Below are 22,104 nucleotides of genomic sequence, written 5' to 3'. Positions count from 1 at the left end.
TATGCTGGGAGGACGGACAATTTACCATTACGATTTACTGTTGCAGACACTCATCCAGAGCAACTAACAAAGTGCATGATGTCGGAGTAAGGAGCTTGAACCCTGATCAATGAACAACTATCATTTGCTTTCAAATACAGAAACCGTTGTCCATATACCCTCACTTTAAACATTTAAGTTCCTTAGAATTCCACCCACAGCCCATTTCTAAGCAAGCACTTGATATAAAAACTTAGAATCCTACCTAGTCATTTAACAGCATGTACCTGCATTACTTTAGAGCCATGAACAGCATACCAGTTTGAACTGAACTGAATTGAACTTGCAAAAGATAGCTTACGCTGCTCTTTGCCCTGGTGAGACTGTCTTAATTCCTAATCAGAATGGGTGTGACAGGAGCGGAAGGCTGGGAGAGCTAATCTTTGTTATGCTGCTAGAAGTGATGTTGCCCGGAGGGAGAGGAATCCCAGACTGTTTAATCAGTCATATTAATCATACATTATTTATGACAATTACAGGAAATGCTGTGTGCAGCAGCAGTAGCCTTGGCCCTCCAAGGCAGCAGCATGAAGAAGCGTGTGGGAGTAGATACAGTATGACTGAGCCCAAAAGATAATGCATCATTCAGTAGCCAGAGAAAAGGCACCTCTACATGGTGCCACTCAAGAGGCAGAATCTGCGAACAAAATACTCGTCTATTTGCTCCAGTGATAGAGCTACAACCTTATTCCTTACTAGGTCAAGGCTATGGATTCATCTCTAACTCGTAAATATTTTGTCATGCAGGCATAGTGGAGGGAAAAAGAAACGGCTACAGTATACATGAGTAAGCAGGCATGCAATCTCAATGTGGTATCTAAAAATGTAATCTAAAACTTATAAAACGCACATAAGGGTAAATAACAGATAATATATACAGTAATATATATATATATATATACACACACACACACACACACACATACATACATACATGGCATATAATATAAAGCCTATATGAAAGAATTCCAACCCTGAAAACAATGGGATGAGAGAAGGGCTTCTCGTCTCAGTTTTCCCTGGGGGACAGCTATATATACTGTGCGCTGGTGTCATTTCTTAACCCGCTACAGAGCTTTGGAGACTCCAAGCAGCTGCTTTGCCTAACACAACGTACAGTGGAGAGTGTTGCCACTGTCGGTATCTCCCGGTCATTCATCACCCTGGCACGGCAGCGTTGAGGCACGCTCAGGTGAGCCTGATTAAAGCCAGGAATTCCTCCCAACTGCCCTGTCCCATCCATAACTGTCCTATCCATCTCCCTGCTGCTTTATTCATGTGCTATCTGGCTCACTGGCTTTCACTCAATGATCCTCCTCTGCGCCTAATGTGTGCCCCTTCGTCCAAGAAGACCAAGAATAGCAGATCTACAAGCTCACCACGCGTCACGTCAGTGAAGTGTTATGAGCTTATAGATCGCGCTTATTTACGGTTACGTATAAAGTAAGTATAAAGGGCTTGACTCGCATTCTCCAGAAGGTCCTTGTGAATATATGTCTTGTATGTATTTGTTCTACATATCCTCTGCAAGCCTTTTTTTGTATGTCACTATATGATGTTATTGTAACACGTTACTGCCAAAAGTCTTCTACTGAGAACAAGACAACTGTTCAAATTTAACTACACATCCACCTTCTACCTAGAAGTATGAAAGGGAACAGATTAGTGGACATGAAATACTGTACAAGTCAGATCTTTTGGTCTGTATGACATCCCAGCATAAGTAATCTTTCATATTGCACACATACCTGTAATATGGTCATTTTGCTCTTGTAGGTCAACTGTACACTCGAGTCAGTTTACTTTGATACTTTTGTATTTCTGTGTGCCGTATCTCGTTTCACATCTTTAATTTATCACTGTAAAGGTCCTTACATACTGTGGGTGTATTTGTCATGTGATTAATTCACCCAAAGATTTTTCCCCCCAGCTATTGTTTGTTATGAGTACATCCACACAGATGTACTGTACTGCAATTAAAGGCATCAACCTGTATACATGTAGTTTGATGCAAAATATTCGCAGATACATTTTCAGATCGTCACACCCTCTGTGTGTAATGACCTTGACTCTTTAATTTGTGATTGTTCCTTCTTGTACACTAGGCCTAACCATGGATAACATTCTCCATCAAATACTAATGTTTAGGGATCAAACTATTCTCACGTTGTCTTCATTATTGCTGGAGATGTGCAAACAATTTGCACGAACAACTACATAAAGGTTAAACTGTACAATCCCTTTTACTTAAAATGATGATGGTTGTATGTCTGTCTGTTGTCATCAATTAGTACAACCCTGTAATTCAGGTTAACATGTGATGTCTCTGATAGGACAAAAAAACAGTGCTGTAGATGTGAGCGAGTGACAGCTTGTAACCTTAACTTTTTTGCCTCGTACTGTACATTCACGTACACGTACAATGCAGTTGCTTTGGCAGTTGTTAGAGGACATAGAGGCTAATCTCACAATAGCAGTCAGGACCACTGAGGTTAACGCGCCACTGTGAGACGGTATACTACAGCAGAGCCAGTTAGCTTCAATTTACCTGCTGCTGAGCCAGCAGCTAGGCCACGATGATAAGAGACCGGGACCAAACCTAAATCCTCACAGCTTCTCTCTCTCTCTCCCTCTCTTGTATTCAGCTCAGTCACTCTCTTTACACAGTACAATCTGGACCCTTAGGGTCAATGTTTACCTTCAGAGTTAAATTAACACGGTGTGTTTTACTGTGTATTTCTCTGTATCACTACTTCTCCCCCTGTTTCTCTTGCTCTTTCTATGTAAAGGCCCTCACTTGTCAGTGTCTACATGCTACTGTAAGTAAAGGGCACATTCTTCTGGGAAATGGATGTCCATTTTATTGTCCCCTATGATAATTGACTGTCATTTACACATAGGAAGAACAGGAAACTGGGCAACAGCACAGTGATAAAGAGAATTGTCCTCTCTGCACTGTATTTAACCCTGTGGCATGAGACTGTGTTGACTAAATATGCCACATGCTATGCACTACACAGTAAAATTTTGTACAATTATTTAAGTTACAAATGGATAAATTAACACTGAGGATTTTACTATCATTAACAATTCACAGTGCATAATGACAAGGTGAAGAAACAGTGCCAGCTACAGTATGGTGTATATTAGACCATACAGTACACGTCTGTACATAGGTGTACAATATAATATACTATATGGAATCATCATTCAATTTTCATGGCCATTCAAGCAGCATGACATAGTAGTAGTAGTAGTAGTAGTAGAGTATGGTTGCTGCTGCAAAGGAAGCATATTGTAATGGGCTGCTGTATCACTGAATAGATTGAGAAAATGAAATGTGTGATATAAATGATCAGCAATTCAGAACACCGACACCTGAGGCTGAAGAATAGCTATAATAATTGTGAGGGATTCCTGAGTCTGAAAACACTATAGGGCATTGTGCGAGTACAACTTGGTTTGTAATAAATGCAGGTATGGTAAATAAACCAACAGTAGTAGGTTTAGTGACAGTTTAATTATCAGGAGGAGTCTAGAGATTGTGGAGGACATACAGAATACAAGGGGTGCAGGTCGTTAATTAGGGTGACAGCTGTTAGGAAGAGGCTATAAAGAGATGATACTTGTGATACTAGCAGCATTACCCAGTGATTAATGTTAATGTCCGTTTCATAGACCAAGAAGATACAGGTTTCATCCCTGAAACCTGCCCACATGCAAATTGTCTGAACAGCACAAATATAATTTTGATTACTGTCTTTGTCTTAATATGCCAGCATCTGTCCGAGAGGTATTTTCCTATGTACGTAAGTAGGGTAATGCATAATTTATACACTGTGGAGTGACGGTGTCACAGGCCAAAAATAGCAGATCTACAGTCTTACAATGCGTTGTGAATGCAACGTCTTGTGAGCTTATAGCTCGGCTGTTTTCACCAAATTAGGCTTTACAGACAATCTTTCCTGCCCTTTAGTGTGACTGCAGTGCCTGTGTGTAGGGCGGCTGACAGAATGACCTGCTCAGCAGTATGTGGACATCACACTGGAGCTTGGCAGTTGGAATAGGAGTGGACTTACAGTAGCCGGACAAGGATTTAATGTAGGGTTGTGAGGGGCTTTCAATTATTGATCTATAAAAATGGATCGGGATTGGTTGCGAAGCACTGACCTTCCCCACTTACGAAATGAAGGACAGTCTCTGTTGAGACATCTTGTCCTTTTCAGTATGCTGGTAACGTTGATCCTCAGGAACTTGTACACAACCAGATTAAATATTAGTAGTTAGTTGATATGGGGGGTACAACTGTTCAGGGTTCGATTTGCTGAGGACGAGAGGGTGCGAGGGAAATCCATGCCTCTGCTTTTTGATACCCCCCTCTGGTCATTGATTTTTATGGGGATATGTACTGTAGGAATGTATGATATATTTGATATTTATGTTTGGTAAGTTAACCAAACTGACTGGTGTCCCTATTTTGGACAAATGTGTCCCAGTTTAAAAAAATAAGGTAAAAAATAGTATTAATAATGATATCTACAAGCTCACAATGCATCACAAATCATGATGTGACATGTTGTGAGCTTGTAGATCACTATTTGTCATATAGAAGTATAGGCTTAGGTGGTTAAGAAAATGTCTCCCCTCTGTTTGTTTTTCTTTCTTCTTTTTTTTATCGAACCCTGCAACTTTTCAAAAGTGCCCGAACCAGAAAAAGTTGATAATTCGAGTAATAAGTGAATAATGAGAATCTCATTGTACATCATATGTATAAAAATTGCTCAGTGAGATAAAACAATGTCAAAGAGCACAATGGAAGTAAATTCGTGATTATTTCATTATTCACCTCCATTGTGCTCTTTGAAAATGGTGACTGTCCCCTGGGATGCGTCTAGAGTAGACAATTGCTGCCGCCTATACCTCAACTTTGGTGTACAAGGTGACAATGACAGTTGCAGCACTGTGGGGGGGTGGACACTGCAGGCAGAAGAACAGTGTGTTGGAAACCATGGTCTATTCTTACTACACATTTTCTTGTTCAAGGTTTCTTTACTGACACCTAATGGCTGCCCACAAAATCTCCTCCTCACCTTGAATAACACCTTTTATTCCCATAAGTCATTCTGTCTGTTGTTGTTTAAGATGCTGCAAGGAATGATTGGCTTCATCTACCACATAATATAGAGTGATACTCTTAATTACGGTCCCCATTATCCAGTCCTATTCAAACACACACGCACTCACACACACACACACATGCACTCACGCATGCACACACACACACGCACGCACGCACGCACGCACGCACGCACACACACACACACACACACACACACACACACACACACACACACACACACACACACACACACACACACACACACACACACACACACACACACACACTGCTTCAGGTCTAAATAATATACAGTGTGATGAAATGGAGTGGGAATGATGAGCGTCTGACTTTTCAAGTGTGTAAATGTTAAATCTTCATCGGCTGCTTCTTCCTCTCACAGAGGGCAAGAGAAGTAGGATGGGAGGATTTGCTCAACTTTCTTCTTTATTCCCTTGGAGAGTCAAACATTCTCTAAAGATTACAACTGCTAATCTCCACTTGAGATGTACAGTTTTGCCAAGGGTTTGTTTTGTTTGTTACCTTCAAGCAGTGTTACCTCAGGCATCAGGCATTTGTTTATTTTTTTAATTTAAACGGATCCCCATTAGCTGACGCCTTAACGTCAGCTAGTCTTCCTGGGGTCCAAGACATTAAAATACATTAACAAAAATATATAAAACATATCACAGCGTATTATAAAGAAATACTAAAAACAGCAACAAAATATACATTTTTACAAAAGTGGGGTATTTTCAGATGGGGGTCCGCGGCCTAATACATATTCATTTACATAATAGATAAGTAGTTCTCAAACCTTTTAATTTAAGGACCCCCATAATAACTCTCTGAGTTACAGACCCCTAAGGCAGTGGTTCTCAACCTGTGGGTTGGGACCCCCAGGGGGGTCCCCACATTATTTTGGGGGGTGCCCGCAGATGACAGTGAAGTGACCATTTAAGGACCTTTGAGACCTTTTTAATACCTAAAAAGTAAAAAAAAAAAGAGACCATACTGCATAAAAAGTAATCAACAAACTATACATTCCGGTCAAACATTGTCAAATGTTATAAGAAAAAGGCAAGAATTGCCGATCGACAAGCGTCGTGAGGCGTTGTGAGCTTGTACATCTGTTATTTTCACAATCTTTATCTGTGGAACCGAGTTAAACAAAATGTAATGCCTCAACTCAACGCCTACAATTCCAAGTGCTTATCAGAGTGGGGGGTGCCCAGTTCAAATATTATTTTTTGGGGGGCCGCGACCTGAAAATGTTGGGAACCACTGCTCTAAGGGTTCGTTTGGATGCCCTCAAGGAACCCTAAGAAGCCCTTCCCTGGACCCCACTTTGAGAAGAACCACTGCCTTAGATTCATCAGGAACTGTAATGCTATAACTTAACTCCACAAGCTTCACTCCCTTGTAGGATGGCCTGGCAACCGGCAGGCACACACACTGGTATACAAGGCAATACTTGGGTTTCTCCCAGCCTGTAAAATTCACAGAAGAGTGATGGATAGTACTCTTTGTGGTCACAGGACTTTTATATGTTGACTGTACCAAATACATGCCATTATGTTCTTCATCTCAATCTAAAAAAATCAGTAGCCTAAGCCTAATTCAGACAATAATTCTCTTATCAAAGTGGTGTCAGGGGAACCCAAGTGGTCCTTGAGAGGGTCCCCAGCTAAATGATTCATTGTTAGGAACCAAATGGATGAATATAAGATTCTTCCTGAAAAAGGGCAGTCAACCTCAATGCAACTCCTTGCAACTCCTTGCATCATGCAAACTTGTTGCAAGGAGTTGCATTGGTGTGGACTGGTCTTTAGGGGTCCATTTGGTTCCATTTGTAGCCTACACTCAGAATTATGGGGGTCAACTGGGGGTGCATGGGAAGTTTGAGAAGCACTAGTGTAGGATATTATCAAGATTAATAATAAAAAATGTTTTACTCCTTTCAAAACGTAGATAGTTTACATGTAGAGACATACCCTGCACAAAGTCCAACACCATCTACGTCATCAAAGTCGCATTGCACCGTTGTACGACGAATTCACAGTATCAGAGCTCAGTGGTGGAAAAACTGAAAGTACTCACATTTTTTTACTTAAGTAAAAGTATAAATACTGCAATATAGAAATACGCCGTTACAAGTAAAAGTCCTGAATTCAAAATGCACTTGAGTAAAAGTAGAAAAGTATTGGCATCAAAATGTACTTAAAGTAGCTACCAAAAGTAAGTACTCAATGTGCAGATGTCCCATTTCAAGTTTCCAAACGTATGCAAATATTTTGAAAATAACAGATCTATACGGCTATTTTCAAATGGCTGAAATGTATATTTGAAGTGGTTAATAGTTAATACGTTTTGTAATAATAATCAAAATGTACAAAGTAACTAGTAACCAACGTTTTCAAATAAATGTTGTGGAGTAAAAGTACAAGTAGTAAAAGTACTGGAAATTGGAAATACTCAAGTAAAGTACCGATACCTCAAAATTGTACTAAGACGTACTTAAGTAAATGTACTCAGCTACTTTCCACCAAGCTCCGCCTTCTCATGTTGCATCAGATTTACAATATCCGGGTAACGTCACACCATCATCATCTCTGAGCCGGCTCTCTCGTGGTAGAAACAAACCTGCTATATATAACACATTCATCTGAGTTAACTCAGCCCAGAGGGAGAGCCTTGTTCTTCTAATGGCAGAAGACTGTGTGGCGGATAAAATGAGCGAAATGCAAGTGGAGGAAGGCAAAAAGGTTGTAAACTAAACTAACTAAAGAAAGGTTTAACTGATAGCATGGCATGCTAGCTGTAGCATTGTGGTTCACTGTCATTAAGCCTGTGTAGCTACTAGCTATCTGTAGTGAGTCTGGTTCAACTCAAGGTTTACAGTAGCCTTGATACAAGACTGTCTTGTGGTCCAGGGTTAGGTTTACAGAAGGTCTTAAAAGGTGGGGGTAATATTTGTCATACAAGATCCATTATTGCAGTTTCAGGAAATTTGGAAGGAGATAGAGAAAGAAAGAAACAGAAAACAGGTCAGTTATTAGTCAGTGCACTGTGAAACATAAGGTGAGTGCTGTTAAAAAAACAGTGGTTGAATAGCCTGTTGAAGGTAGCTGTCACTTTAGTCATGGATTCACGTGTGTGTGTGTGTGTGTGTGTGTGTGTGTGTGTGTGTGTGTGTGTGTGTGTGTGTGTGTGTGTGTGTGTGTGTGTCTGTGTGTGTGTGTGTGTGTGTGTGTGTGTGTGTGTGTGTGTGTAGTTGTATACTCGATGTGAATGGGTATGCAGGTGAATTCAATGTATATTTGTTTAGCACATTTCAACAAGGCAATTCAAAGTGCTTTACACAAAACACAAAACATCAAGAGCAATAACACATTATAAAAGGTCATTATTCAATTAAAGTAGTTAAAGAGATAAGAGAACAGAAAAATAAGAGAACACGGTATGAGTGCACCACAAGAAATTAATCAAAAACCTCAGTAAAAGGCAGCTGTAAACAGAAAAGTATTCAGCTTTCATCTTAAAGAACTGAGAGTATGTTCCAGATATGTGGCGCATACAAATTGAATGCTGCATCTCCATGTTTAGTTTTGGTTCATGGATGTGGCACAAGATCATAATTGTATTTTAGCCCAAGGTGTATCTTTCTATAGTATGTAATGTGAGTAGTTCCCATCTATTAATGGAAAACAAAATGTAACTAACCTGATGCTTGTGGTTTCTGTCAAGGGTGGAGGTGGTAAAGAAGGCAAGAAGAAGGCCAAAGTTGCTGCGACAGGAGACTCTGCAGGCAGGACAGAGGTGAGATGCTAAATCACGTTGTCGGAAGCTACTGTACAAAGATGCCACTGTTAGTTTTAGAAGGGCATGCTACTAGCATGGTTTAACATGCCAAGACAGTACTGTGTATGGGTCCGGGCGTTTGCCCATGCATGCTCACACAGACCTAGACAGGCATAATTTTTTCGAAATGGGTTCTGAGGCTGTGGCAGGGGAACAATACCTGTGTATGGTCAGGACAGGTAATGGAAAGGACTGTACTGTACTGTACAATCAAGATAAGAAGCACTAGTACTAAGTGCTTGTTTTAGATTGGGAGGCCTATTTAGTCGGTCGTGTAACTGGCAACAGAAAATCTGGAAAACACTGTAAAATCCTGAGTGTTAAAAAAGTGATGAAACCCTAGGCTATTCTTTTAGTTTGTTTGTTTTCCAGTTCAGGTTTAAAAACTACAGCGGGGTCAAAACATGAGGGTCTTCATAAGACTGACCTTATACAGTAGTAGGGCATGGAGTTATCAATTCAAATCAATATCACAATTAATTCTAACTTTACCTCGATTACAATTAGTGAAATTATTTTATTTGCTATTTAAAAAACAACAACAACAACATTACACTGCTCTCAGAGTTCTCCAAGACCTTCTACTGTAAAAGCTGGGTTAATTCTGTCTAATGATGATGAGGTGCATAACTGCATACCTTTGTGATTTGAAAATAATTCGATTTTAAAATAATTTAAGTAAACACGGATGAGCTATTTATGGCTATTGAATAATTTGAACAGTTGAAACCAAAGCATACTACACAGTACATCAAATGAAACTGAAATGAATATATCTAGATTTGATGATGTCATTTCTAGGTGAAGCTGACTGCGTAGATCTACATGTTAACACAAAGCGGTTTGATGCAGCACATAATCATTGATAGCTTGTAGATCTGTTATTTTTGGCATGAAAGACAGATTTCTACCAGAGAGATGTACTGTAGACAGACTGGCAAGTGGCAACAATTCCGTTCACGCCAACTCAATTCCTCTGCCTTGTTTTTTTACTGTGGTTGTCAGGCAATTTAACTGAATTCAACAATTTTATTAGGTTTTCAACCAGGGACCACAACCCCTGACTAAGAATCAACCTGGGGACCACTCAGGGATATGTGGGCTAAGATTTGTTTTTTGGTATCCCATGTCATGTAATAATGCGTTATAAACATACTTATAATGCATTATAATCTGCTTATAACACTGTGTGTTCCATGGACTTCTAGTGGCCCATGGAATAATTACGGGTGGTCCGTGGGAAAACGTTTTAAAATGTAAATTGGTAAATGTATTAAAATATGTTTGAGTAATATTTCAAAAGCTCGAAATTAAAAGGTGGGGTGGCCCTTGAAGATTGCTTGAAATATGCTGCTAGTGGCCCAGTCCTCAAAAAAGGTTGAGAACCAACCACTGATCTATTCCGCATACTTTATCCAACCTTCCATATTAAACTCATGTTAACTGATAGGCTATAATGATTTGACTGTGACTGAACATTTATGAGTGAGCAAATTAAATGAGCACATTTCCTAATAATGATGACTCAACCAGGCAGTCCGGTACACTTTCCCCTCTTGAGATTCTAACTCCCTTTTCTGTGGAATTTCTTGACCTCCTCTGTATATTAAATAAGGTTAAAAAAAATAAGAAAAGAGGGGGAAATTGCAAAATAAAGACAGTGAGAGGTTCTAAATCTCCCTTTGATAAATCTTTGGTCAATTCTCCAGCCGTATCCTTATAGTACTCTGTGATGTAAGCAATGCAGCTGCAGCTAAATATAATAATGGATGTGTTAGATTAGATGTGAGTGCAAGCATTGACCATTGACCCACCCATGGCTCTGGGCACACCTGACCTAAATCCTAACGCACCCATTATTTATTCTATTAGCTGCATTGCTTTACTAGCCTGCCATGTTTGTAATCTGCTCACGTTTTTTAACCTGAACTGGAAAACAAACTACAAAATGAGCATAGACCCGAGTTTCATGCCCTTTAATTCAACTCTTGAGAGTGTACAAATCAAAGCAACTGGACCCTTACGTCCTCCATTTGCACGCTACACTCACAGTTGAATGAACACTGACGATTACATTGTGTACAAACCTCCAATCTACTTTAATGCCTCTGCAAGCACAAACCCAAAGAACGGACATGAGCTGTTGTGTGGCCATTGGAAGAGGTACATGAGTCGGGCAATGTGGGAAAAAGTGTTCGTAAGGCGTATCGCCTGATAGATTTGCCGCCCCTCCCAATGTTGTCTCATAACCTACAGTATGTCTTGCTACATTCCAGCTGAGCCCACCACCTCAGTACATCGAGGAGCGCCTGTCTCTCTACACAACGCTGAAAGCGGAACACGACGCCCTGTTGGCCGAGAGGGCTGCGAGTGACGCTCGCCCCATCAAGGTGACCCTGCCTGATGGGAAGGTGGTGGACGGCGAGTCCTGGAAGACCACACCGTACCAGGTGGCATGCGGGATCAGGTTAGTGCTACGACAGACGTACTTGTTTTCCTGTTGTTGTCATTGGTCAGCGCCTTGCTGTTGTGTAGTCAACCCATAAGACCGGGAACGCATCTGTGTCATTTTGAGATTTCTTTCTTTGCTCATAGTGCGGCACTTGGTGCCGTGCTATGAGCTTGTAGATCTGCTATTTTATTGAAAAATTGTGGAAAATGTGTGCCAATCTTTGAATACATATTTTTTTAAAGCGAACATTTGTGAAATATTTTGTACCAGGGACCCCAGGAAGCAAAGATTTGAGTTCACAATGTTCGCATTAAAAAATATAATACCCAAAGATTTTCAAAACTTTTCACGATTTTTCAAAAATAGCAGATCTACAAGCTCATAGCGCAGAGTGCCGCTCTACGAGCTTGTAGATCGGCTATTTTTGAATAGCCAAAGTATAAAACAATGGTTATAGCTCAAATCTAAAATGACGCCGGTGCGTTGCCGGGTGGGTTAAAAGATGGCAGCGGCAGAGATTTATATTTTTTGTACCTGGTACCTTTCTACAATCTCTGAATCCCAGGAGTTTGAGGTCCTCTTCTTTTTACTTTTCAGCCAAGGTCTGGCTGACAACACAGTGATTGCTAAAGTGAACAACTGTGTATGGGACTTGGATAGACCACTGGAGAATGACTGTAGTCTGCAGCTACTCAAGTTTGACGATGAGGAAGCCCAAGCAGTAAGTCTGTTCCGCTCCAACTCTGACCAACTAACCACTTAAATCCTCTAAAGTTGGTAAACTTGACGGGGGTTGGCTCTGTACTTCTTTCTTGGACCACTCTTTTTTTTACACCAAATCTCTTTGCCAAAAATAGTCGATGTCCAAGCTCAGAACAATAATTTCCCAACTATTACAAAAGGAAAAGGAGTACACCAGTGCTAGATGCCAGCTGAATTTAATAGATCAACATTTCGCCCAATGCGTTCATCTGGGTTCTTGACTTCTTGTATGGAAACCTTACCAAAAGGCCATACCCCCAGTACTTTCTCATAATTACACATTATTTATTTGACTATTCCTCAGGTATACTGGCACTCCAGTGCCCATATCATGGGTGAAGCCATGGAGCGGGTGTACGGAGGCTGCCTTTGCTACGGTCCACCCATCGAGAATGGTTTCTACTATGACATGCACCTCGAGGACGAGTAAGTGTGGACAAATGACTTCAGTGCCTGAGTTGTTGCATCTGTTCTCTGTAGTGTTTTGTTCGCACTTCAAGGCTTGGGAGCAGTCATTCTGGTTCTTTTCTTAATAACAAGGCAAAATATACAGTATGTGTGCATAGTTGAGCCTATTTATCAGGGGACATACATTGCATACAAATTTCTTCTCCATTGCACAACGATGTCACTCACAATGCGAAAGACAACACTCATACAGATGTCATACACTGGAGCACGACCAAGTATAACTGAGGCTTTGGCAAGCCTGAATATGCCACCTTAGAAAGCAACTTTACCACATTTTCTTTTGACCTTTAATTGAAACGGATGTATTTTTTTCTCTCACGCTTGCAGGCATGTAAGAAGGCTCTCTGATTAATTCCACAGCTTCTATATTGAAGTTACATTAATGCTTGGGGGGGTGGGGGCTGTTGTTGCCAGGGCATTCTTTCTGACATTGGACTACTAACACCTGTGCTTGTAGGGTTCACCCAGGGGTTTTAGAGGGTTTGGCCATAACTGAATTGTGTTATTGGACGAAGTGTCTGAACTCTGAACATATGGAAAAATATTTGGTAGAAGGACTTCAACAAACCAACTTAAGAGTTATAAGCACTTGGTAATTGAACGTGAATGTTGGCCCCAAAAGTTGCCACTGCTTGTGTGCTGAGTTCTTATTCCCACTTGTCGTTTGATAGGTGCGTGTCAAGCAATGACTTTCCAGGTCTGGAGACTTTGTGCAAGAAGATCATCAAGGAGAAGCAGCCCTTCGAGAGGCTGGAGATAAAGAAGGAGACCCTCCTGGAAATGTTCAAGGTACCTACCCACCCCGAACTACCAAACAAAAAGCTGTACAGTAGTAGGGGTGCAAATGTATTTTCGAGTAAACGAGTACTTGTCTAGAAGACCGAAATAGTTTGAAAATAGTTTTATAGGTAATGTCCCTCTGACATTCATTATTATATTTTATGTCTTTTAAGTCTACTCTGTACACATAGATTACGGATATGTAATTTATTTTCCACAAAGCTATGGACCAAGATATTTAAATAAAGCATACGTCGCAGAAATGGTAGCCCTAGATATGCATATAATTTATTATTACCTGATAGAGTAGCAATTATTATTACCTGTCCTGCATAATGTATGCTATAGCCTACATTATGCAAGCTGTTGAAAAACCCTGTTTTCTATTTTTGTCTGCATCCACAAAATTGTTTCAAGTTGAGAGGACACAATTTATTGTATATTTATTTAGGTTTATATCATCATATTTAGCTATTTGTGGGGTTGTCAGGCTACCAGTTATGTCACTCACTGTATCATTTAGGCAACTGCTATTCATCTATTGACCATCGGGCTATCAAACAACTGTTCTTGATGTTTTTACATAAATAAAAATAAAAAACGTTACAAATGTGATGACTGCTTATGATCACATGTCTGTTAGTCATAGAAAATGACTGGCGTTTTGGGGAATTATCTTTTATTTAGGGTTCAGTATATCAGTATAATTCTACATTTTGGACTTCACAAGGCACTGTCCAGTACAGCTGTGCACTGTTTCATTGCCCTGGGCATTGTGAAATTAGACATTAGGCAATGGTTATTGTGATTTATATATATATATGTATATATATATATATATATATATATCAGAGATGCTGCTAGCCCTGCGTCCTGAGTCTCTGACGCACCGTTTTAATAAAGGACGCATTAAACCAACCGTCACTGCGTCCACGGGACGCATACAACTAAAGCGAGCCGTGAGCCACGCAGCCCTGCTCCAAAGCGAGCCGCGCCCCAAACCGAGCCGCGACCCGCGCGCCAAGCCGAGCCGCGACCCGCGCGCCAAACCGAGCCGCGAGCCAAACCGGGCCGCGCAACAAACCGAGCCGCGACCCGCGAGCCAAACCGGGCCGCGACCCTCGCACCAAACCGAGCCGCGACCCGCGAGCCAAACCGAGCCGCGACCTGCGCACCAAACCGAGCCGCGAGCCGAAACACTGAGGCGCGACACGTTGTTTTCAGATCGTTATTTTCGGTGTTTCTGGGACCCATTTGAATGACCACCTGTGGGTCCCGGGACCCATTTCATTGAAAACCTATGTCATCTGTAGGGCATTCGGTAGTTGCACATCTGTACTGCAGTGGTCTACAGAGAAAAGCGTTTGCACCCCTTTACACTAGGAGTTGTAACTTGGTTACCACCTCTTACCGTTCTCAAACTACTCTTGCTTTTCACAGTACAACAAGTTTAAGTGTCGTATTCTGAACGAGAAAGTCACCACCCCTACTACTACGGTTTACAGGTAAGCCGTCGGTTTGTTTGAAATTCATTTTTATTACCAGATATTTTTGCATACTGTATACGACAAAATAGTCTTGTTGAGGTTGGTGCATTACAGGGAGTTATTTACAGCAGTTTACTCAAAATATAATAAACTAGAAACTATGATATGCTGTATACTGTAGAGTGTAGCCTATAGAGGATGGTATATCGTAATATAGACTGATGAATAAATACATATTGATTATTGCTCATGTTGAACATGTACACAGAGGGTAGTAGTGTTTCTTTTAGCCAGCTATATATATATATATATATATATATATATTTTTTTTTTTGCAGCAGATATGGCTTGTGTAAAACATGCTGTGTATTCTAGGTGTGGTCCATTGATCGACCTGTGCAGAGGACCTCATGTGAGACACACCGGAAAGATTAAGGTCCTGAAGATCCACAAGGTGACGAACTAATGTTGTTTTTTCTCACCAATACAAGAGATATTTCCAAGTTCTACCCCGAACATCTTGATAGCAAGCACACCGTGTGCCACTTCTAGAGCAAAGACATCTTATGCGTTATTGTCATGAGATAATTAGAGCTAAAAGAATAAAAGAGAACCATCCGTTGAACCTGTGTGTTTTTCCAGAATTCATCCACCTATTGGGAGGGAAAGGCTGACATGGAAAGCCTCCAGAGACTCTATGGAATCTCTTTCCCTGACACCAAGATGCTCAAAGACTGGGAGAAGTTCCAGGAGGAGGCAAAGAACAGAGACCATCGCAAACTGGGACGGGTATGGACTACCATGACATTCTGTAGCTATAAAATATGATCATAGCAACTCACTTCATTGTCCTGTGTTTGTAAATGATGTAAGACTATGTAAAAATTAAGATATAACCCCTTACACAGAAATTAATAAACCATTCAAGGCTGTGTTATTATGAAGGTACGCTTTCTCTACTGATGATGAATAGAAAACCAATGGAGCCGTCATAATGGAACAATGCAATTATCAAAGTGTTTAATATTTATTTTAAAGCAATATGGTTAGTTTTTCTTGTTGGGAATTGTTAGTACCGATATATAAAAGCTAATTTATGCTTAGACTCAAACAAACACTGCCTACCCCGTACATTTTTTTATTTAATTTGTAATGAATGGAACAGCTTCAGAAAATGCCTCTTGATGACTTCACTGATTTGACATTTCTACAGTATCATAACCCCAAAGGTTAGATCCCAAGGTACAAGAAAACCACCATGAACTTGTGCAACAATGCCCCACACTGTGTTTTAATGTGGGTTGTTACTGTGCTCAGGCTATCTTTAATGTCATTATGAATTATATGTGAAGTCATGGTTTACAACTAACCTGAAAGTAAGTGTGTGTGTGTGTCTTGGGGGGGGGGGGGGTGTCCTGGTATGAGGGTGGTGGAATCTTAATGACAGAGATGCTAGTAATATTCACAGGATCAGCTATTTTAATGTTGCCACAGAAAAGCATGACTTGTTTTGCACTCACCAACATACTCTGTCTTCCAGGAGCAGGACCTGTTCTTTTTCCATGACCTGAGCCCAGGGAGCTGCTTCTTCCTGCCTAATGGATCCTTCATTTATAACACCCTGGTGGAGTTCATCAGAGTGAGTCACATACTATACTATAATCTCTGTCATCTCTGGCCGCATGTGTAGTTCACATATATCGAGAACCAAAAAAAACAAGAACAAAAAAACGGTACACCTAAACAGTTGTAAAGTTGGTGGGTCAGTAAATACAATGAAGCCAACAAATAGCAAGTTACTCAAAAATAAGTTCATTAAGACCATTAAGTTAAGTATCTACTGTAGCTTTTGAGGAGAATTTAATTTAAGGAGATATTATTTTAATTTAATGTATCCTACTCTTGTCAGAGTGAATACAGGAAGAGGGGTTTCGAGGAGGTGGTCACACCCAACATCTACAACGCCAAGTTATGGCAGACATCCGGCCACTGGGAGCACTACAGCGAGAACATGTTCTCCTTTGAGTCGGAGAAGGAGACTTTTGCCCTCAAACCCATGAACTGCCCCGGTCACTGGTAAAGCCTCCTTTCGAATACATAGTTCGTTCAATGGACCCTGTAATCTCAAGTGCACTTTAAATACTTAAATGCAAATAAAACTGACACCTTCTATGAAGGCTCTATTTCAAAGCCTTAACCCGATTTAAGATATTTGCAGACTCGATGTTTCATCTTCTAATCTGTGCAAACTCAGTAACACTCCCTGACTCTGTCCCATTCAGTCTGATGTTTGACCATCGGCCCCGCTCCTGGAGAGAGTTGCCCATCCGCTTTGCCGACTTTGGCGTCCTACACAGGAATGAGCTGTCAGGAGCCCTGACTGGTCTGACCCGCGTTCGCCGCTTCCAGCAGGACGACGCCCACATCTTCTGCTCCATGGACCAGGTGAGGCCCAGAACGTAGTGTTGCGATCGGTCACATGTTCAACACCATGTCAGATTATAGCTTTTCAGTTGCTTCATATCTGCTACTGTCAGCAAACGTAACCAGTTTAAAACTTCTCCATCAGGTCTTTAACATTACTTCTATGTTTTCCTGGAAAACATTTGGATCATAAATGTGATATACATTAGTCAAATTTACAGCAGTGTGGGTCCAATAACTGAATGACTGTTTTACAGCGTGTTCTCATTGACTGTCCTGCCATAAGCTCTGATGGTGGGAGAAATGCACAGCCTGGGGCTGCTGGAGTTGCAAAATACATTGAAAGTTCACTTGTTAAATAAAGACTGTCACTAATATTGACACAAACATATTTCAATTGTTGAGGTCTAGGAGTCATGCTTTTTCAAATAGTTTGTTAAAGTGTACTGTAGTGAGTCAATAATTGAGCCCATATTTGATATTTTCAATATCAAAATTGTCAACTCTTTAATAGTCATAGTACTTGGCAGAATTATTGCAGTGATATTTTAGTCGGTGTCATGAAGCCCAAAAGAGTCAATGGATTTGTTTTAATCTTTGAAACCAGATTGAGGATGAGATCAAAGGCTGCCTGGACTTCCTGCGGACTGTGTACAATGTGTTTGGATTCACATTCAAACTCAACTTGTCCACGAGACCAGAGAAGTTCCTAGGAGAGCCTGAGCTCTGGGACCAGGCAGAGAAGGTAAGAGGTTTAATATATGAGGGCCCTCAGAATGTTTATTGTACTATTTTCTGTATAGAATATCTGAATATGAGTCTGAGGAACACAAAAAAACAATTTCAAGAAAGACATTTCTTTACCTGACAGTTATTTTCACTAATCAAACCACAGAGTGATTCTAAACCCTTAAATCAACACAAATGTATGCAAAAAAAAGTGGATATACATTTAAAGTGATAATTCACAATCACCATGATAGTTTTCATTTTCACATCCACAAGCTTTTATTCAGTCCCCCTCATTTGCCTGTTTTGCAAATGGGAAAAAAACGAATAAAAAGCCTAAATAAAAAAAATGTCATCTTTAAAAGGAGATCTTCGTCTGCTGACTTGGTTGAGTGAGCTCGTCATAGAGCACAACCATCTAGATAGATACCAATCATTTGTTTATGTTTACAGAAACTGGAGAACAGCCTGAATGAATTTGGAGAGAAGTGGGTTCTCAACCCCGGTGATGGAGCTTTCTATGGACCAAAGGTGAGCAGTACAATGTAGTGAAGCAACTGACCATTATTCACACAGCGACCACTTTGAACCCTACCCCATCAGGTACATGGAGTGTTGATTCCTCTGGAATACAGGACGGCTACAAGACTGGTTTCATTTACCGTGGCGTGTGTTGTCTGGTTCACTAGATTGACATTCAGATCCATGATGCCATTGGTCGATACCACCAGTGTGCCACTATTCAGCTAGACTTTCAGCTCCCCATCCGCTTCAATCTCACCTACGTCAGGTACTCATGACTCTTTTATTCACTTGCAGCTTGGTATTATGACACTGGCATTGATGCCGTTCTCTTAACAAACTCTCTTAATAAAATGTTGACGTGATCCCCCTCTCATGTGTGCAGCAGCCATGAAGGGGATGACAAGAAGAGGCCAGTGATCGTCCACAGAGCCATCCTGGGATCATTGGAGAGGATGATCGCCATCCTGACTGAAAACTATGGAGGCAAATGGTTGGTGGCAATGCAGCATACATCACTTACTTGCAGAGTTTGAAGATTTTTCTAGCTATTAAATGACCATACCGGGTTGGATACCGATACATCTGATATCTGCTGTACCATATTTTGGGTGCTTCATTTCAGTGCCACACACTAATGTTGCTAGGTACGTGAAATTGCTGACACTTAAAATATGCTTGAGCGGTAATCCCAAAACAATGTCATATGCATGTCATATATTGACAAAATCAATAGTTTGTGGAGGGGGCCGTGCGGGTGTCACGCACGCATTCAAATGAAAAGAAGTAGGGATGTCCGATATTATCGGCCTCCCGATATTATCGGCCGATATTAGCATAAAAATTGATATCGGGAAAATATCGGTATCGGTTTTTGAAAAAAAAAAAAAAATTTTTTTTTTTTTTTTTTTTTTTTTGCTTTATAAATAAGTTACAGGAGTTCTTACTGTATATGGTGTGTGTGATATGAAATTTGAGCTTACCCTAATCACAATAATCCCCGCATATATCGGTATCGGTTGATATCGGTATCGGTAATTAAGAGTTGGACAATATCGGTATATCGGTTATCGGTAAAAAAGCCAATATCGGACAACCCTAAAAAGAAGTGGCTTGCGATTATGTAATTTATTTCAGGGCGAGTCATGGTCTACCCTCTCCTCAAGACCAATTTGTAGGGGTCAGCAGTGACAGGGACTACATAGGGGAATTGGCATAACCACTTTGTTGGGAGAAAGTGAAAAAACATTCTATACATTACTATACAAAAAAATCGTATATCCATGATTTATTAACAGGGCACTGATACGTTCATTAATGTCTAAACAATTTCAAAATCTGAGGCTGTTATGAGGAAAAGGTTATGTACAATATATGGCTGGAGATGTGAATAAATAAAACATGTGTATGTGTATTTACTCCGGTATGGTCCTTTAATTAATGAGGAATTGAGAGTTCAAAACATTATTTATAATATCTAAATGTCTTCAAGGTAAGTAAAAGAGTAAATGTTAATTCTGGTTCCTAGAGTATACTATCTATTTTGGACCCATACTGACCAAGTGTTCTTCCACAGGCCTCTATGGCTCTCACCCCGTCAAGTGATGGTTGTGCCGGTGGGACCCACGTGTGAAGAGTACGCCCAGAAGGTATACAGCTCCTAAATGACATATGTATTGGTTCTTAATCACTACCACTAAAAATTTATTTTACATTTTTATTTTAAAAATCTATATTTGATAATTAATTGTTTTGTCCCTTCCAACGTGGCAGGTCCGGCAGGAATTCCACAGTAGTGGGTTCATGGTAGATGTGGATGTGGACTCTGGCTGCACCCTTAATAAAAAGATCCGAAATGCACAGCTGGCCCAGTACAACTTCATCCTGGGTTAGTGCCAATACCTGTCTATCTGTCTCTTTCCTCCATCTCAAATGAAAGCCTGAATTATATTTCATCATACAAGGTTTAGCTCACCGAAGTAGCCGATCTACAGGCTAACAACAACTTTTGGCGAGCGACACTGTCAAAAGACAAGAGTATGAATGAAGCATCATTCTAAAATGAAGATGTTTATTAATTTGCGTCTCTTCCTCTGGCGTGGTTGCAGTGGTGGGAGAGAAGGAGAAGACGAGTGACACAGTCAACGTGCGCACACGGGACAACAAAGTTCACGGCGAGCGCAGCGTGAAGGAGTGCATGGAGCGTCTGCAGCAGCTGAAGTCTTGCAGGAGTCGGAACGCTGAAGAGGAGTTCTGACATGTTCTACGCCAGCAATATCATAAATGTTCTCCTGAAGAAGAAATTATAAAAATGCCATTTTTTTTTCATTTTGCCTTCTATTTCTGCTTATCAGTTGTGGTATTATCCTTGGTCAGGTGTACATCAAAGCATTTACTGTAGTTGATCTTGACGTTTGTACTCATATTGGTAGTCTTACTTTGCTTAGTGTTTCACAGAGCACTTCTCTATGATTACAATTCAATAATGCTAATTTTCACACAGTGCTCTCTTCGGGGAATTAAACCGGGATTACAATTTTGATAAAAATTAAAAAGGACTATTCTTGGACTCTTACAGAGTAAGTGTGGTTACTCTTACAGAATACGTATGTTGTATTTATTTTTGATAATCTGGTCATTAGTTGAGCCGAGAAGTGACTGCAATACTGTTGTAGTAGTGAGGCTATATCACTGTTCATAAAGACTCGATACACATCAAAGCACACCACAAGACCATGAAACAAACGTTTAGACTGCTTGTAATATCTGACATGTTGGTGGTCAAGGTCAGTGCTGTCCGGCATACACCCAACATAAAAAAACGGGCAGCGCAGTACGTTGCCCTTTGATTGCTATGATCCTAGTTTTGAAATGTATTGCCTGAAAAAAATCCTCCTGTTTATTCTCCTATCTTGGGTGCCAGCAATTCTTTCAATTGTATTAGATTATACTTTTGCACTACGTCTTTTCCTTTTTATTGAGTTAACCCCCTATTGTGGCACTTTTTGTAGATATGTGTATTATACCTATAAAGTATAACTTTATACAGGTCTTCTCAAATAGTCATATTCAAAAGGTGATGTTGCTCATGAGAGCAGATGCCAAGATATGGCATGAACCACTAGGTGGTGCTATGTACACAGACATCCACCACCATAGGAATAAATGTAGTCCTACTGTACAGTGTGTCAGTGCCTCAGACAATGTTATAAAATATGTGTGATACAGAAGTTAGACACTCCTATGATAGGTCAGTAAGCAGGATTGGCCAAAACTAATTTATACATGTATACATATTTGTATATTATTGTGACTAATTATAGGTGAAGTTCTTCGTGATGATAAACTCGAATTGATGTAAATGGAGAATTACAAATAATGCAGTTTTAATAATAATAGCCAACAATGCAACTGTTAGGTTCAACTAAAAAGGGATCTTATGAAAATAATGCAATTAACAG

At 40.4% G+C, this 22,104-nt stretch overlaps 1 protein-coding gene across 2 annotated transcripts; it reads left to right on the top strand.

The window, feature by feature from the left end:
* Window positions 1-7,754: 7,754 nt before the first annotated feature.
* tars1 (threonyl-tRNA synthetase 1) lies at window positions 7,755-21,501 on the top strand. 2 transcript variants are annotated; one of them, XM_084054692.1, is made up of 19 exons: window positions 7,755-7,920; window positions 8,903-8,974; window positions 11,293-11,483; window positions 12,066-12,189; window positions 12,535-12,656; window positions 13,373-13,490; window positions 14,922-14,986; window positions 15,344-15,422; window positions 15,611-15,757; window positions 16,509-16,607; window positions 16,878-17,044; window positions 17,251-17,413; window positions 18,000-18,137; window positions 18,575-18,652; window positions 18,811-18,911; window positions 19,032-19,136; window positions 20,220-20,292; window positions 20,417-20,531; window positions 20,752-21,501. In XM_084054692.1, exons 1-19 carry the CDS (start codon window positions 7,861-7,863, stop codon window positions 20,898-20,900), a joined length of 2,166 nt encoding a protein of 721 aa, XP_083910818.1. In that variant the 5' UTR covers window positions 7,755-7,860; the 3' UTR covers window positions 20,901-21,501. The 2 variants fall into 2 exon arrangements, with proteins under 2 accessions (XP_083910818.1, XP_083910817.1); XM_084054691.1 differs by having other exon boundaries at window positions 19,029-19,136.
* Window positions 21,502-22,104: the final 603 nt, after the last annotated feature.

This window comes from Gymnoscopelus microlampas (genome assembly GCF_963454915.1).
Source record: "Gymnoscopelus microlampas genome assembly, chromosome: 4".
Lineage (NCBI taxonomy): Eukaryota > Metazoa > Chordata > Actinopteri > Myctophiformes > Myctophidae > Gymnoscopelus > Gymnoscopelus microlampas.
The sequence above is the reverse complement of the archived record's forward strand: the minus strand, read 5'-3'. Positions and strand labels throughout refer to the sequence as shown.